Here is a 13,669-nt window from a genome sequence, read left to right as displayed (position 1 = left end):
GGCTCTCAAGTGAGGTCGCGCTGGCTTCTTAAAATAGACGACACCGCCAGTCCCGTGGAAGCCTAATTGGACCACACACACACAGCGACGGCTGCGACGCCAGTAAGGAATAATATTCCTTGGCTTAGATCATATTATGATCGGAAACAGAGAGAACGATGAGCTGTGTCGATAAAGCTGCGCAAGGCGAATGCTATACGTCAGATCTACACAAATTACAGTATAGGACACTATATGTGTGTGCTCGTATGTGTGAGTCTACTGACTCACACATACGAGCATGGGGAAATTCACTATCCACATGTAGAGGGTCATGATTACACAGTGCCTTGCTCAAGGGCAGCTAGCTTGTCAGTTGGTAGTGAGGAAGGAATCACTCGTTCAGTCTTCCTCCAGACCCCCTGAACGTTATTTCTCTAAATCAGTGTCAATATATGTTTTATTTCTGTTCTGATTTGCACTACAATTGTAGCTCGCAATGGCATGCATTTGGAACTTGTGGATAGGCTATTTGGTGTAAGTAAGGGAAGAAAAGAGGGGTCTAAATATCCTTTGGGGTACCGGGTGTAATGTGCAAGGACACTTAAAAATAGTCACTCTATAGTCTATTTTGGCAAGGTATACAACCCAAACCTCTCTTTGCACTTGCAAGCTGAACTAACTTCAACTACTGTACTTTGGCCACCGAATAAAAATGTGACCTCGCCTCATGAGACAGGGGTTGGACTCAGTTCACTCAATTCAATTGAAAATAACGATTGAGCCTTTAACCTCTAATATATATATTGTTTTTTTGTCGTGGGAAGTTTTTGGGTGCAAAAGAGCAAGACCAAAAGTTGCAGAAAATATTCCTGAATTGATTGAATACCATTGACCCCGTCCCACCCACCTTCGTTCCTGCTACCTGACGCCTTGAAGAAGTCTACATGTTCCAGGAAATGAAGTGAAAAACAACTTTAGCCTTCGGCAGCAGCCTTGTTCTCAAGTGGGAACCTGCTATGGATGCATGTCAATTCGGGAATGACGTCTCTTTGACCTCTCCCATTCAGGAGGCAACTAATAAGCCAGGCCGCATGGATCTGCAGGCTGTGGAGACTCTGGAGAGACTGTGAGGTGAGCTTTGATAAGCCCTGGCCATAACCCAGCTGTTTTATCTGCCAAGGATCACCACCCAGGTCACTGCACGTTCAATATATATCGACGTGCCTGTGGTGAGTAGCCACCCGCTGGTACGGCCTGGCCAACCTAATCCACCCGGCTGCTGAAAATACAGAAATTATGACAAAAGGCAAAACTGTTGAAGCGTCATCTGGGCTGTCCTTCATGCCTTCTTCAGATCAATTATTTGTTGTCTGTGTGAAGTGAAATGATATGGGGGGGGGGGGGGGGGGGGGGGGGGGGCTGTCGTTGGAATGATTTGCCCTTTCTGGGTGAAATGTGTTTGATTTGTTGTGTGATCAAAGAAACAAAGGGGTAAATTAGCTTCTCTAAAATTGCACCCAATAGTGTCCGATTGGTGTGAAAGGCAGAGGAAGAAATGCCACCATTTTCACATTGGCAACGCCATCAGGAGGCCCATTTTTGCAAACACTTTTTAATATATAGAATTCCTACAGTTTTTGCCCAAACATCATGCAAATCGGTACATACTGTATGCATGTGATCGAGACGGATCTGTCAAGAGTGTCGACTTGTGCACTAACTTTATCAACCCGGCCTCAACTTCTACAAATTCCACTCACCTCTATGACTGAATTCCCAACATTGGTGGCCCACAATAACCTACCTGACCTGGCGGAGATCTGTGCTCTAGGAACACTTTTTCTAGTTGTTGTTGTTTTTTTTGTCATTTGCTTATTTTCTGATCTGTAGAATTGACTTGTTTAGCCTTTCTTGTTTTGACTGTGCTTTTGACTGTTCACACACACACACACACACACACACACACACACACACACACACACACACGCACACACACAGTCTTTTCCAAACTAGCTAGGTTTTTCCAAACAAACATGCTTTTCCAAACTTCCAAAGCCCAACTACTTTCAGAAATCAGTCACTGTGTGTTACGTGTGTAGAAACATATCACATCAAAGGTTTTTGAAACGTTACCTTTGCGGCTGCGGAGAAGGACGCTTCGTCAAGCACTGCAAAATTATCATTGACCTTGTGTTAGCCTAGAGTCAATAATGTTAATCAAAACTTAAAAAGTCAGGTTCCATCCACAGTCAAAGCAACAGTAAGACAAACTCTAGTCTAGTAGTAGCCCACAGGGAGCAGAGTTAACGCTAAGCATGTAAACTTAATGGCTGGTTTGAAATGCAATCTATTCGTGCGTGTTTGCTGCCATCTAGTGAATAAATAACTTACTACATCTGTGCCTCAATTAATGGTGATGACGCACCAACCTGCACAATCAAACGGCATGAATTGATACTACAGTACGATCGCATATACGACCCCCAAATAATGGCATAAAAATATACGTCATTTGTTGGTGAGATTGCCATTATTTGCTTAATACTGTAGAGGTGGTAGCCTAGCCTAGGGAAGCTGAGTGGGAAGGTCCAAGAAGAGCACTTTTTATACACCGTTTAGAACATTGCTTTAAAAATGAAGTTTCTTATTATTAAGGGCACCTATGTAATTTTGTCTAATTTCTTCCTCCATTTTGCTCTTTCTAAACACCCCTCGGATGGCTTTGATCGTTTAAAGCATCACAGAGTAAGACCAGAGACAGACAGATGCTTTCGCTATATACTCCTTTCTTCCTTTTATTTCCTTATCTTTGTAAACTGCCCCCAGTGGCTTTGAACTTTTCATTGGTACAGACTGGCAGAAAATGTACAGTAGATGCATCTGTCAACTGGTGCACTCATCCACTGTCCACCTGCCTGTGTGTGTGTGTGCGTGCCTATGTTGTATTATATGTAACATACTCTAGAGATTGATTTAAATAACATTCTATTCATTAACATAAGTTCTGGATTGCAGCCTTATAAGCAAGACAATTGGCAATATTTGTTCAACATCAGACATGAAATGAGACAGAACATGTGAGAGATCCATACACAATTGTGCTTTATTGACCAAAACAAAAATGAAAAAACAAGATTGTATTTCTACATTTGATTGCAAAAGCAGTGTACAAACACCATCATCCCTTCTCCCTCACAGCTACAGTATACTGTATGGCACCATGCCACTCCTGACATGAAGTTAAAATATTCAACACACTGCTTTTCCTTGTGCCTCAAAAACATTACTGTAAATAATTGGCAGCGTCTGAATTTTGGAAAATGGATCCATGTCACAGATTTGACATTTTGATCCTTTTTTCAAATGAAGGCTTGTGACAATAAGACAAACTGGTCTGGTGACACGGAGTACAACTAAGAGTGACAAAATGACAATGACGTCTATTTCAGTGCCAACAATGCCAACAAGCACATTAAGGCGGTGGTTCTCAACACCCAGGAGTCCTTGGAGGGTTCGCAGAAAGATGAGGATCCAGTTAAACACAAAAATCTTTTCTACTGGGGATCTGCGGCCAAATACATAATCAATTTGGGGGTCCTTCAGATGAAAATGTTTGAGAACCACTGATATTGTATAAGGAGTGCAACATCTCAAATGAACTAAGAGTTTGTTTGAGTCATAGTACACAGTCAAATCCAAAGGGTTAATATAACTCTGAAAATATACGAATTTACCCGTAGTTTTACTGTGTTGGAGGTACCTGAATGACAACCCAAACATAAACACTTCTCCGTGAGAGTGAGGGAACTCATTTATCAGCATGAAGACTGCAATAAAATGACAGAGACTTCATCGAAGTCATAAACAAAGAGGGCCAGCCTTGGGATTTGTGCATAGCAACAATCTGGACAGTTAAATTAGTAGTAGTAGAGGTACCACTTAATTAAATAAAAAGGTGATATACTGTATGTCATTAGCAAGTCCTAATCGTGTCAAAAATAGGTATCCACTTAAATAGCTTGAGCATACAACTCATCCCTTCAGATACGCACATTTCAATCAATGATACATGATTTCACAACACTTGATTTCATGCACACTTTTACACAAAGTGAAAAAGAAATCATTGGACTTTATGTTCAGGTTAATATGGAATGGGAGTGAGTGTATGTCATCTGATAAAAGTATCCACATTCCTATTTATATGAATTTGTTACTAGTTACTTTTATCTTTTAGTAAGGAGTTGTCAATGCCATTTCAGAGACCACCAATGACAAACATCACACCTGAAGCAATTGGGCCCAAAGACAACTGAAAGTAATTTGGCTTTCTTTTAAAGTACAAGATATGCATGTTATATAGCACAACTAAACGTCAAGGGGGTTGTATACCTTTTGGAATGACTATGCATTCCGTTTGCTATTTCTGTATTGCTGCTTTGAAGAATTTGCTGTGCCAAAGTGTGCATCACACCCTGTTACCTCACATGGAGTTGATTTATGGATTAACAGTTACACACAGAACTGTCTTGTGGTAGATAAAAACAAAACATGTATTAAACATTATATTATTAATATTATATTATCTAAAGATTATATTTACACATATTCATAGCTACTATATTTGAACATAGGATAAAATAAAATGTGCAAAGAAACAGGCATGTAGAAGAACCGTAAGGCTGAAACACTCTTCCCATTAAGACAAATAAAAATCCCCTCAAAAGCAAATCATATCAAAATCAAAATAAAGTCATTCATTTAGAATTATCCTTTTGTCCTATGGGTATCACTATCAAATAATGTTACTTAGAACTCTTTAACAAGTACCAATGACAGAAGGGTTTGAAAATAAAATGGTGCCATTCTACACAGAGAAAAACAACTTGATCAACTTTACCCCGTTCTCAGGGTTTGCCTCGAAATTAGAACAAAGTGCCAATTTGAGCTTTATAGGGCTAAAGCATAGAACAATGTGTCCGTCCAGCCAGGCCGGAAAGGCTAAAGCCCACTTCATACTCGGATCGTACGACAGCGGTGAGCGACGAAAATAGCTGAACTACGAGCTCACAACGCATCGTGGATACGCTGCGTTGTGAGCTTGTAGGGCTGCCGTTTACGGTGCGCGGCGCTGTCGTGCAACATAGCATAGTAGTATAGGCCAACTAGCTTTGTTCAGTCTTAAGTTTCCTCGCCGCGAATCAAAAAATGTAGTCCCGCGTCATCTTGAGGGAGGGCATGGCCTCGGCGACGTTCTGGTCCAGGCGGTGGTACTCCACGTTGTTACGAGAGCACAGACTGTCCCTCCAGCGACGACTCTGGGCCAGGAGGAAGATCTGGAGCGCAGAGAAAGAGGAGAGTAGGGGTGAAAGATACGAAGAGAGACGAAAGTCAAAGGAGTTAGATGCTGCTGATTCTAGAAGAGGTAGAATGGCTGCTGACTTGAAGACACAACACTCATTTGATGACATTGGAATGGGCAGTTACGCAACCGATGTGTCCCGGTTTTAACCACTTTCTACCTGGCATATTAATATGAATGCATTTTATTTATTTTGTGGTAGCAGCTATTTTCACTACGAATACAGGGATGCCTTGTTGAGATTTTAACTCCCCATTAGTGTGCCTTGCCCTTGGGCCTGCAAACCACTGTCCCCGGATTACAAGATAATTTACACTGTGTAAGTAAGTGCTGGGTTTTCACGCGCTCTCTCACCTTCCTCTTGTTGTGGTAGGTGATGTAGACGATGGCCACGAGGAAGGCCAGAATGACCAGGTGAAAGAAGAAGTGCGAGTCCTCGTCCTCGGTGTTGTAGACGGTGGTGGCCTTGTAGCGCGTCACCTCCATCCTCCCAGAGTCCTGCTGGCTGAAGGCCACCAGATCTTTGCTCTGGTCGATGCCGTCCACATTCGGGTCAAACTCGTCGTCGCCGCCGTCGTCGTTCGCGCCGCCATCGTCGTTTGCGCCGCCATCGTCGTCCCGGTTGATCGGGCTCAAATTGTCGGGGTAGTCTTCTTCGTCGTCCTCGTCGTCATCGTAGTCGTTGGAGCGGGGCTCCTCGATTGTGGCCTGCGGGACGTCCGGAACGACATCCTGCTCTGTGGACGGGTCTTGGACGTCGGTTACCACTTTGGAGTCGGACACGTCCGCCTGGGTCGGCTCGACCGGTTCGGGAGCTTGGACAGTGGTGAGCACTTTGGGAGGAGTTGTTGTAGACACTTTCGGAGGCTCGGCGTCAGGAGACACAGGTAGAACTGGTGACTGAACAGCTTCATCTTCTGCCCCCTCCGGTGTGTGGTCTTTCGCCTCGTCTGGACCGTCTTGGACCGGTGTGTTTTGGCTGACAGACGGCTCTGGTTGTTTGTCATCAGATGCGCCGATAATGACAGGTGCTTCTTGCTCCACCAGGTCTCCTGGAACTCCTTGGGGTTCTGGAGTTCCTTCGGGTGCCGGGGACTGAACATCAGGCGACACCTCCATGACTGCTGCCTTGTCTCCATCAAGAGCCGTCGTCTGACCCTTGATGTCGGTTGTATTTGCAGGATTGGGCCCCGGCGCCGATTCTGGCTTCTGCTCATCCACAGTCACTTCTGACGGAGTGTTTCCGCCAACAACAGCACCTGGCTCCTCGGGCGTCCTTCCATCATTGAGGGCCACAGCTGGGTCTTTGTCTGGAGTCGTCATGGCAACAGCTGCGGTAGTGTCGCCCTCATCCTGGACGCCCGCTGTTAAAAAGAAAAAAGGTGAAATCAAAAGGTTAAGTCTTCACGTTTCTGTACACACAAAACACAACTCGCATAAAATATTAAAATGTTTGTGCACTGTGTGCAGAGGCCCAAATGGTACACTGTAAAAATCATGTGTTCATTTAACTTTAAATATTGACCCAAACATTTAAGCAATACAGTTGTTCATTTTCAATCAGAGACAGAATGCCATCCTTACTGACTTAACACTTTTAACACCTTCTTTTCTAACATCCTAAGTGAGTGAAGCTATTGAGAAATGCATGAATCCTCACTGCTCAATCAATACATCAGCCTACGTTTTCTTCTTTTCCAAGCCATTAGATGGCGGGCCAGAACTCAATCAATGGCCTCACGAGGGGAAAATAACTATATTGCTATAAACGTTAATAAATAGGTGTGCGTGTGGTGGTGTACTAACTACTAATATAACTGTGTGTAAGCAAATGTTAGGTGTAGATAGAAACCCTAATCATTTTGTACAGGCTGCATCCTTGGAATGTTGCACTTAACAGTACATTTAGTTCATCATAACATAACAAAAGTACATTTTATTTGGAGACAGACACTCATACATACTCCTTTTCAAACAAGATCTCATTCATGATTCAAGGTCTCCTCTTAAAACGGAAATAAACTGCGTTTTGTTTAAAACATGTGAACCACACTTTTTTTTTTTTAAACAAAGTTTTTCATCCAAAAGTCAAGAGTAGGCCTAAAGTTGACAGTGAAAACAGAACATTCAACAAAGAATGGAAAGAGAAGTGCACGTTCATCCTACTCTGTTTCATCATAAACTACATGACTTCAGCTTGTGACTGCAACTTGTTCCTGTTCGTGGATGACTCGGCACTGCTGGTCTCAGACAGAAACAGGCCCTCAGCTCTGAACTGGGTAGAATCTGCACCTGGCTCGCTGACAACAAACCATCACTACACCTGGGAAAAACTGAATCCATTCTCTTTGGATCAAATAGTAATCTCAGCAAGGCCGACAGCTTCTCAGTTAACCCATTCAAATCAGGATGGAAACCCCTTTTGGGGTTCTTGTTGCTACACAGTATATATCAACATAACATTTCAGTCCTAAATGGGTTAAAGTGGGTGACAATATTATCACAGGAAAGATGAAATTACCTACCTAAGTTCCATCCTGGAGGCAAATCTTTCCTGTGATAAAATGGCCACCAATGTAAGCAAACAACTCAACCAAAGAACAAGATTCCTTTAGGCTACAGGATATCCTCACTGGTCAACAAAATAACCTTGAAGACCCTAACAGGAGCCCTCATACAAGGTTTCTTCGACTATGCATGCACCTCATGGTACCACTACCACAGCACCTCAAAGGCCCTTAAAACAAGGCTCCAGACTTCCCAAAACAAACTGGTCACACTACTACTTGGCCTTACTCCGAGGACCCACCTCACCCCTGCTCATTTTGATAGGCTGGAGATTTTGGAATGGCTTAGAGTTGATGACAGAGTACAGCAACTTGCAATGGGCCTGGTCTACAAGATCCGCAACACCACTAAGATACCCATGTACCTGTCAAAATACTTCCTAAAAGGTCAACAAAGTCCACAATCACAACACCAGAGGGAGTTCAACAAACCACGTGCAACCCAGATTCGGCTCAAACAAGGGTTTAAATAATTTTCGCTAAAATGTGGAATGCCCTACCAACAGCAATGTGAGAAATGTGAATCCCTAGACTCCTTCAAAACCACTCAAAGAGCACCTATGGGCAGCTGAAACTGGCCCCTGTAAAATAAAGACACTATACAGTCAAATCTGGGCCTGCAACAAATATTGAAAATACTGTATACGTCTTCCTAATAATCGATTAGTGAGTATTAAGTATAGAGCTATACGTATGCTCTATTCTTTTTTTATTCAAGCAAGTGTTAAATAACTATATTAACCCATTTTGGGTGGGAACCCCTTTTGGTGTTAGCATTATGTTATGCTTTAGCTATTGAAAAATAGCAGACCTACAAGCGGGAAATATTGAGAACCACTCAATTCACCATTTTTCAAAAATAGCAGACCTACAAGCTCGTAGCGCGGCACTCAGTGCCGCGCTACGAGCTTGTAGGTCTGCTATTTTTCTATAGCTAAAGTATAACATAATGCTTAGTTAAAACACCAAAAGGGGTTCCCGCCCAGAATGGGTTAAGATAATTATTGCTATATAGAGCATTTTCTAAGGGGTCTCCCCGTCTCTCCAGCTCTTTAGTGAACAGAAAGTACATTTTCAGGTTTCATTTTCTGATATATTTATCAGGGGAGAGAACCCCTGATAAATATATTTTATAAATTAATATACATTACTTAAATATATTTTCTGTGAACTAAAAAGCTGGACAGATGAGCAGACCCTCACCCAAAAAATACATCACTTAAACTTCCTTGATCTACAAATCACAATGAGATTGTTGTAGATCATCTATTATTTTCTATAACACTTTTGAAAATATACAATATACTTTCTTCCCTCCTTCAAAAATAGCCGGGATGCCAGAGTTAATGTGGTTACCGGTAACTGCAGTGATTGTTTTAGGGAAGCTGTTCAGTGGCTTTATTTTTTTCCCAAGACCATTTGTTGTACTTTTCAGCTCCTGGTCGTTTCCTTACAACTTAAAACGATTCCCCACAGGGCAGCATTGTAAAATAGAACAACTTAACGATGAAAAGACCCAATGCAACAGATGGCCGCATCCCACCCAGTGCTAAAACACACTCCATTATTGCAGTTTCTTTGTATTCGACTTCATCTTGTGCTTTTTAGCAATGCCGTTTAGCCAGGCATCCAGAACAAATGACACCATTTAATTAACAAACAAGAGTCAACATTATTTTGCGGCTAGAAGGCGTTGCTTGGTCTAAGATGGGAGGAGAAACTCATGGGATTTGAGGTCCTTAGCTAGAAGCGCCTCGAGAGAAGAAAGACACTATTCATTCATACCGATGGGCCACAGCCAGCATAAATACTCAGGATAAACAGGAGACCTTTGTGAAGGCAATGGTCACAAATGTGAGCTGTGTGTGCGTCAATATGGCATTAAATTCTGCTTGTAAGAACCAGGTCAGGCATTTGCTATGGCCAATACATTATATGTGTGAATCTATATCATATACTGTATAATATATCATATCATATAAAGTATAGTGTACAGTATATCAAATATCACATAAGACCGAGGTCATAGGCATTAGATATGGCCAATACATTATATGTGCGTATATAGAGTATAGCAGTGAGCGTATATGAAATGTATGATATCGATATGTATACAGTATAGTCTATACTGGATATCGATATCATACTAGTATATCATCAATGATGACATTGAGGAACGCCATATTTGAGCAGGACAGATTGGTGGTTTGGTGGATTTTTCTGTGCATTTGTAAAATGTTCTGGGATTTATTTCCTTGGCCTACTAGCTGCGCTGCGTGCACAAAAATGTGATCGAATCAGTGCTGTGGTTTGAGATTAGTCACGGACACACAGATGGACAAAAACATAATCTCCCCCTTCATAATAGCTAGCCTAGATCGTCCGCAGTATAGGCTACTTATATTAATAAAGTTGGCTCTAACTAACGGTACAAGTACTTAACTAGGCAACATTATCAGTAATGTTTGCTCTAATAGTGCATATGCATCACACAGATGGTCTGGCATTTATGAGGTAATACGATCAACTCGTAGAGACTTGAAACATCATCCAACATACTTGTTGTCAAAGTTGCGTAGTTAGTTACTGTATGTTAATGCATCTTAAAGCCAAAACTAGACCCAGGATAAGATTGATATGAACAAAAACAAAAAAAGTGAAAATCTAAAGTAAAGCCTTGTTTATGAATGACATAAGACCTCAGCTATGAATAGACAAGTATGTAGTGATGTCACTATCGTCTAACACTTAAGCCCTAATCATATCACAAATAGCTAAAATATCTACAAGCACACAGCGATTTGCAAAGTGACGTTTTGTGAGCTTGTAGATCTGCTGTTGTGTGTGCCTATGCCGAAATGACGGTCCCAAAATAGGGGTTAGGTAGAATGCAGAAAGTGGTTAAACCCATCAGACTAGTCTGACGCAGGTGTAATTTAGCCTATTATGGTGGCTCATGTGACAACTAAGCAACTATACCAGACCCACCCTGTGTAACTAAAAACAACAGAAAAGAGTCTACAGTGGCTTGCAAACAATGAATGTATAGGGGGAACATGTTAAGTCCGTTAGGGTGTCATTTCCTTCCCTAAACCTGATAGTGAGCTCGCCTTTACACTACAGTTTAATGTTATCTTCTCCCAGTTATCTTCTCCCAGTTATCTCAACTGCGGTCATTTGAGAACAATAATTGTCAGAAAAGGAAGTTACTCAAAAAGGTTCTATTGGATATTGGGGGAGATTCCAGGCAACAACAAAAATGTCTTTACAATCAGAGAACTTCATCATGAACTAAAATCAGATAGCGAGCGACTTATATGTCAGAAGACACAGCAATACGACTTGATTTTCTGCTATTTTCAGTCTCTCTGTCTTTCAGTCTCTCTGATGGGAAAAGGATAAGTAACCCAACATATGTGATCAAATGATGATGACCGATTTGAATACTTAATTAGTCTGAAATGTAAACAGCACGTGGTAACCATGAAAGGCTAAAACGATAACACAAAAAGTCCTGATATGATTCGAGCATCCACACTGTTGACCGATAGCTGTATGTTGAACCTGATGCCCTGTAAATTCTGATTTCTCTGTCGTTTATCAAAACTCCCTGAATGTGATCCTAATAATATCGTTCACAGCTGTCGTTATGGTTGTGTGGTGTGTGGACTATTTTAAAACATATAGGGCAGTATTATGCGTGTCTTAAGTACCAGGTCTTATTACTTAATTTAAGACCTGGAGGCGTGATCAATGCCCTTTGGCTATTCTGAGTGGCCAAACAGCATTGGCCACGCCTCCAGGTCTTAAGTTAAGTAATAAGACCTGGTACTTAAGACACGCATAATACTGCCCATAATGTCACAAGCCATAATATATATATATATATATATATATATATATATATATATATATATATATATATATATATATATATATTGTTCAGCATAAGAGATCAGATTGGTATTGGTCCGGATATTATAAACCTGGTACTATGCCAGCCAGTCGCCACCTACAATGAGGTCAGTGTGATGCTGTAACCATCATGGTTATGAACAGGAAAGAGGCCAACATGTCCCCACTCCCCACTGCTGCAGACACGCTCTAACGTCAATATGACTTGATTTTCTGCCATTTTTCCACACATAACATGGATGGTACGCGTATCATTCTGGATACAACTCAAGTCAACATGTCTGATCAAATAATGCCAAATTAAGGCCTACATTGTTCAGCATAAAAGATGAATTGTATTGGTATTCAGTAGTTATTACATAATGTATTCCTAGTATTTACACAACAAGCGTATGCTACGCTAGACACCTACAGTGGTTAGTGTGATGCTGTAAGTATCTATAGCACTGTTATGAAGAGGATAGAGTCCAACTTTCAGTCAATACTAGCCGAGGCAGACATGCATGTTGCAACTTGATAAGTTCCCCCAGAGGTTGTCTATCTTTAGTAACAGTCGTTCTGTGTAACAAAACGCAGCATCTACTGTAGGACTAGCGCTCAACAACAACAATCCAAAACTCACTACCATTTCATTTCAAGTGGGTCAATTTGGTTCCATTTGTACACCGTCAAGAGTTACACGATATACATTTCAAACCCCTGTGGGCTCCCTGGACCCCACTTTATGAGAGCCACTTCTCTACGATTTCCTCCAACACGGCAATTCCTGGCCTGAGGCCAGTGTTTATAGGTTTCAGTGGGCTGACTCACTAAAGGAGACCCTCACCCTACAGGTCTGACATAATTCCTGTTTCCAGAGGGCCACGACTCCACAGGTCAGCTTCAAAGGGTCTCTTAATGAGGGCCCAGCCCACTTATCTAGACAGGGTAATTATTATTAGCTCAGATATATGACATGGACATCTGGGACAAGTTCTCTCACACACGCACGCACGCACGCGCACATACACACACACACACACACACACACACACAAGACGCCCCTAGGCATCAAGTCTTGACCAAATGTATGTGGTAGAGAGAGAGAGAGCGTAGTCATTCAACTTCACTGTCTACCTCTACCACGAAGCATTTACTATAACAATAAATCACATCTAGCTACAGTAGCCTACAGCCTATGTGTAAACTGTAGTTGTTTTGTGTTGTCTGTCATTGTGAGGTACTGCTAGCCATAGATATCTATGCTGCTAGCTATAGCAATCGACTTATTCGGCCAAAAACAAATACTTTTTTCTCAGTTGGATGTTATTTCAGTCTAAATGTGACATACCTGTCCCGTTGCCCGTCGGAGCTGACACACAGCCGCTGAGGAGCAGATGGAGCACAATAAAAACAGAAAGAGCAAAGATGTTGCTCCTGCTACGTCCCATCGTTGTGCACGCCGCCATCTTGGTGTGAGAGTGACTGTAGAGGCGTGGTTACTACGGAGGAACACGCACACTGGTTCTATTATATATGAGGGAGAGGGAGAGAGAGAGAGAGAGAGAGAGAGAGAGAGAGGGAGAGGGGGGGCTAAAGGGAGAGGGCGCTAGAGAGAGACAGAGAGAAAGAGAGAGCGCGCGTGTGCGTGTGTGTGTGTGTGTGTGTCAGTGTATGTGAGAGAGAGAGAGAGAGAGAGAGAGAGAGAGAGAGAGGGGGCTACTGAGAGGGGGGGGGGGGGGCTAGGAGGAGGCTGAGAGAAACTCATTCATTTTCTAAACACGACTAATAAATAACAAAAAAATAAAGTCCCATATCTGCTGACTGCAACAGCAGAAAGATGTTTGAGCTGTTGTATTGAGGT

At 42.1% G+C, this 13,669-nt stretch overlaps 1 protein-coding gene across 1 annotated transcript; it reads right to left on the bottom strand.

Annotated features, from left to right (window-relative positions):
- Positions 1 to 3,060: 3,060 nt before the first annotated feature.
- On the bottom strand, positions 3,061 to 13,295 carry LOC306928367 (uncharacterized protein). Its single transcript, XM_079508418.1, has 3 exons — positions 13,157 to 13,295; positions 5,699 to 6,708; positions 3,061 to 5,318 (listed from the first exon to the last, which is right to left on the bottom strand). Exons 1-3 carry the CDS (start codon positions 13,272 to 13,274, stop codon positions 5,184 to 5,186), a joined length of 1,263 nt encoding a protein of 420 aa, XP_079364544.1. The 5' UTR covers positions 13,275 to 13,295; the 3' UTR covers positions 3,061 to 5,183.
- Between the last annotated feature and the right edge of the window lie 374 nt (positions 13,296 to 13,669).

The sequence above is a fragment of the Electrona antarctica genome (assembly GCF_951216825.1).
Source record: "Electrona antarctica genome assembly, chromosome: 8".
Taxonomy (NCBI): Eukaryota; Metazoa; Chordata; class Actinopteri; order Myctophiformes; family Myctophidae; genus Electrona; species Electrona antarctica.
Note: the sequence above shows the minus strand (reverse complement) of the source record. Positions and strands in the feature narration are given on the sequence as shown.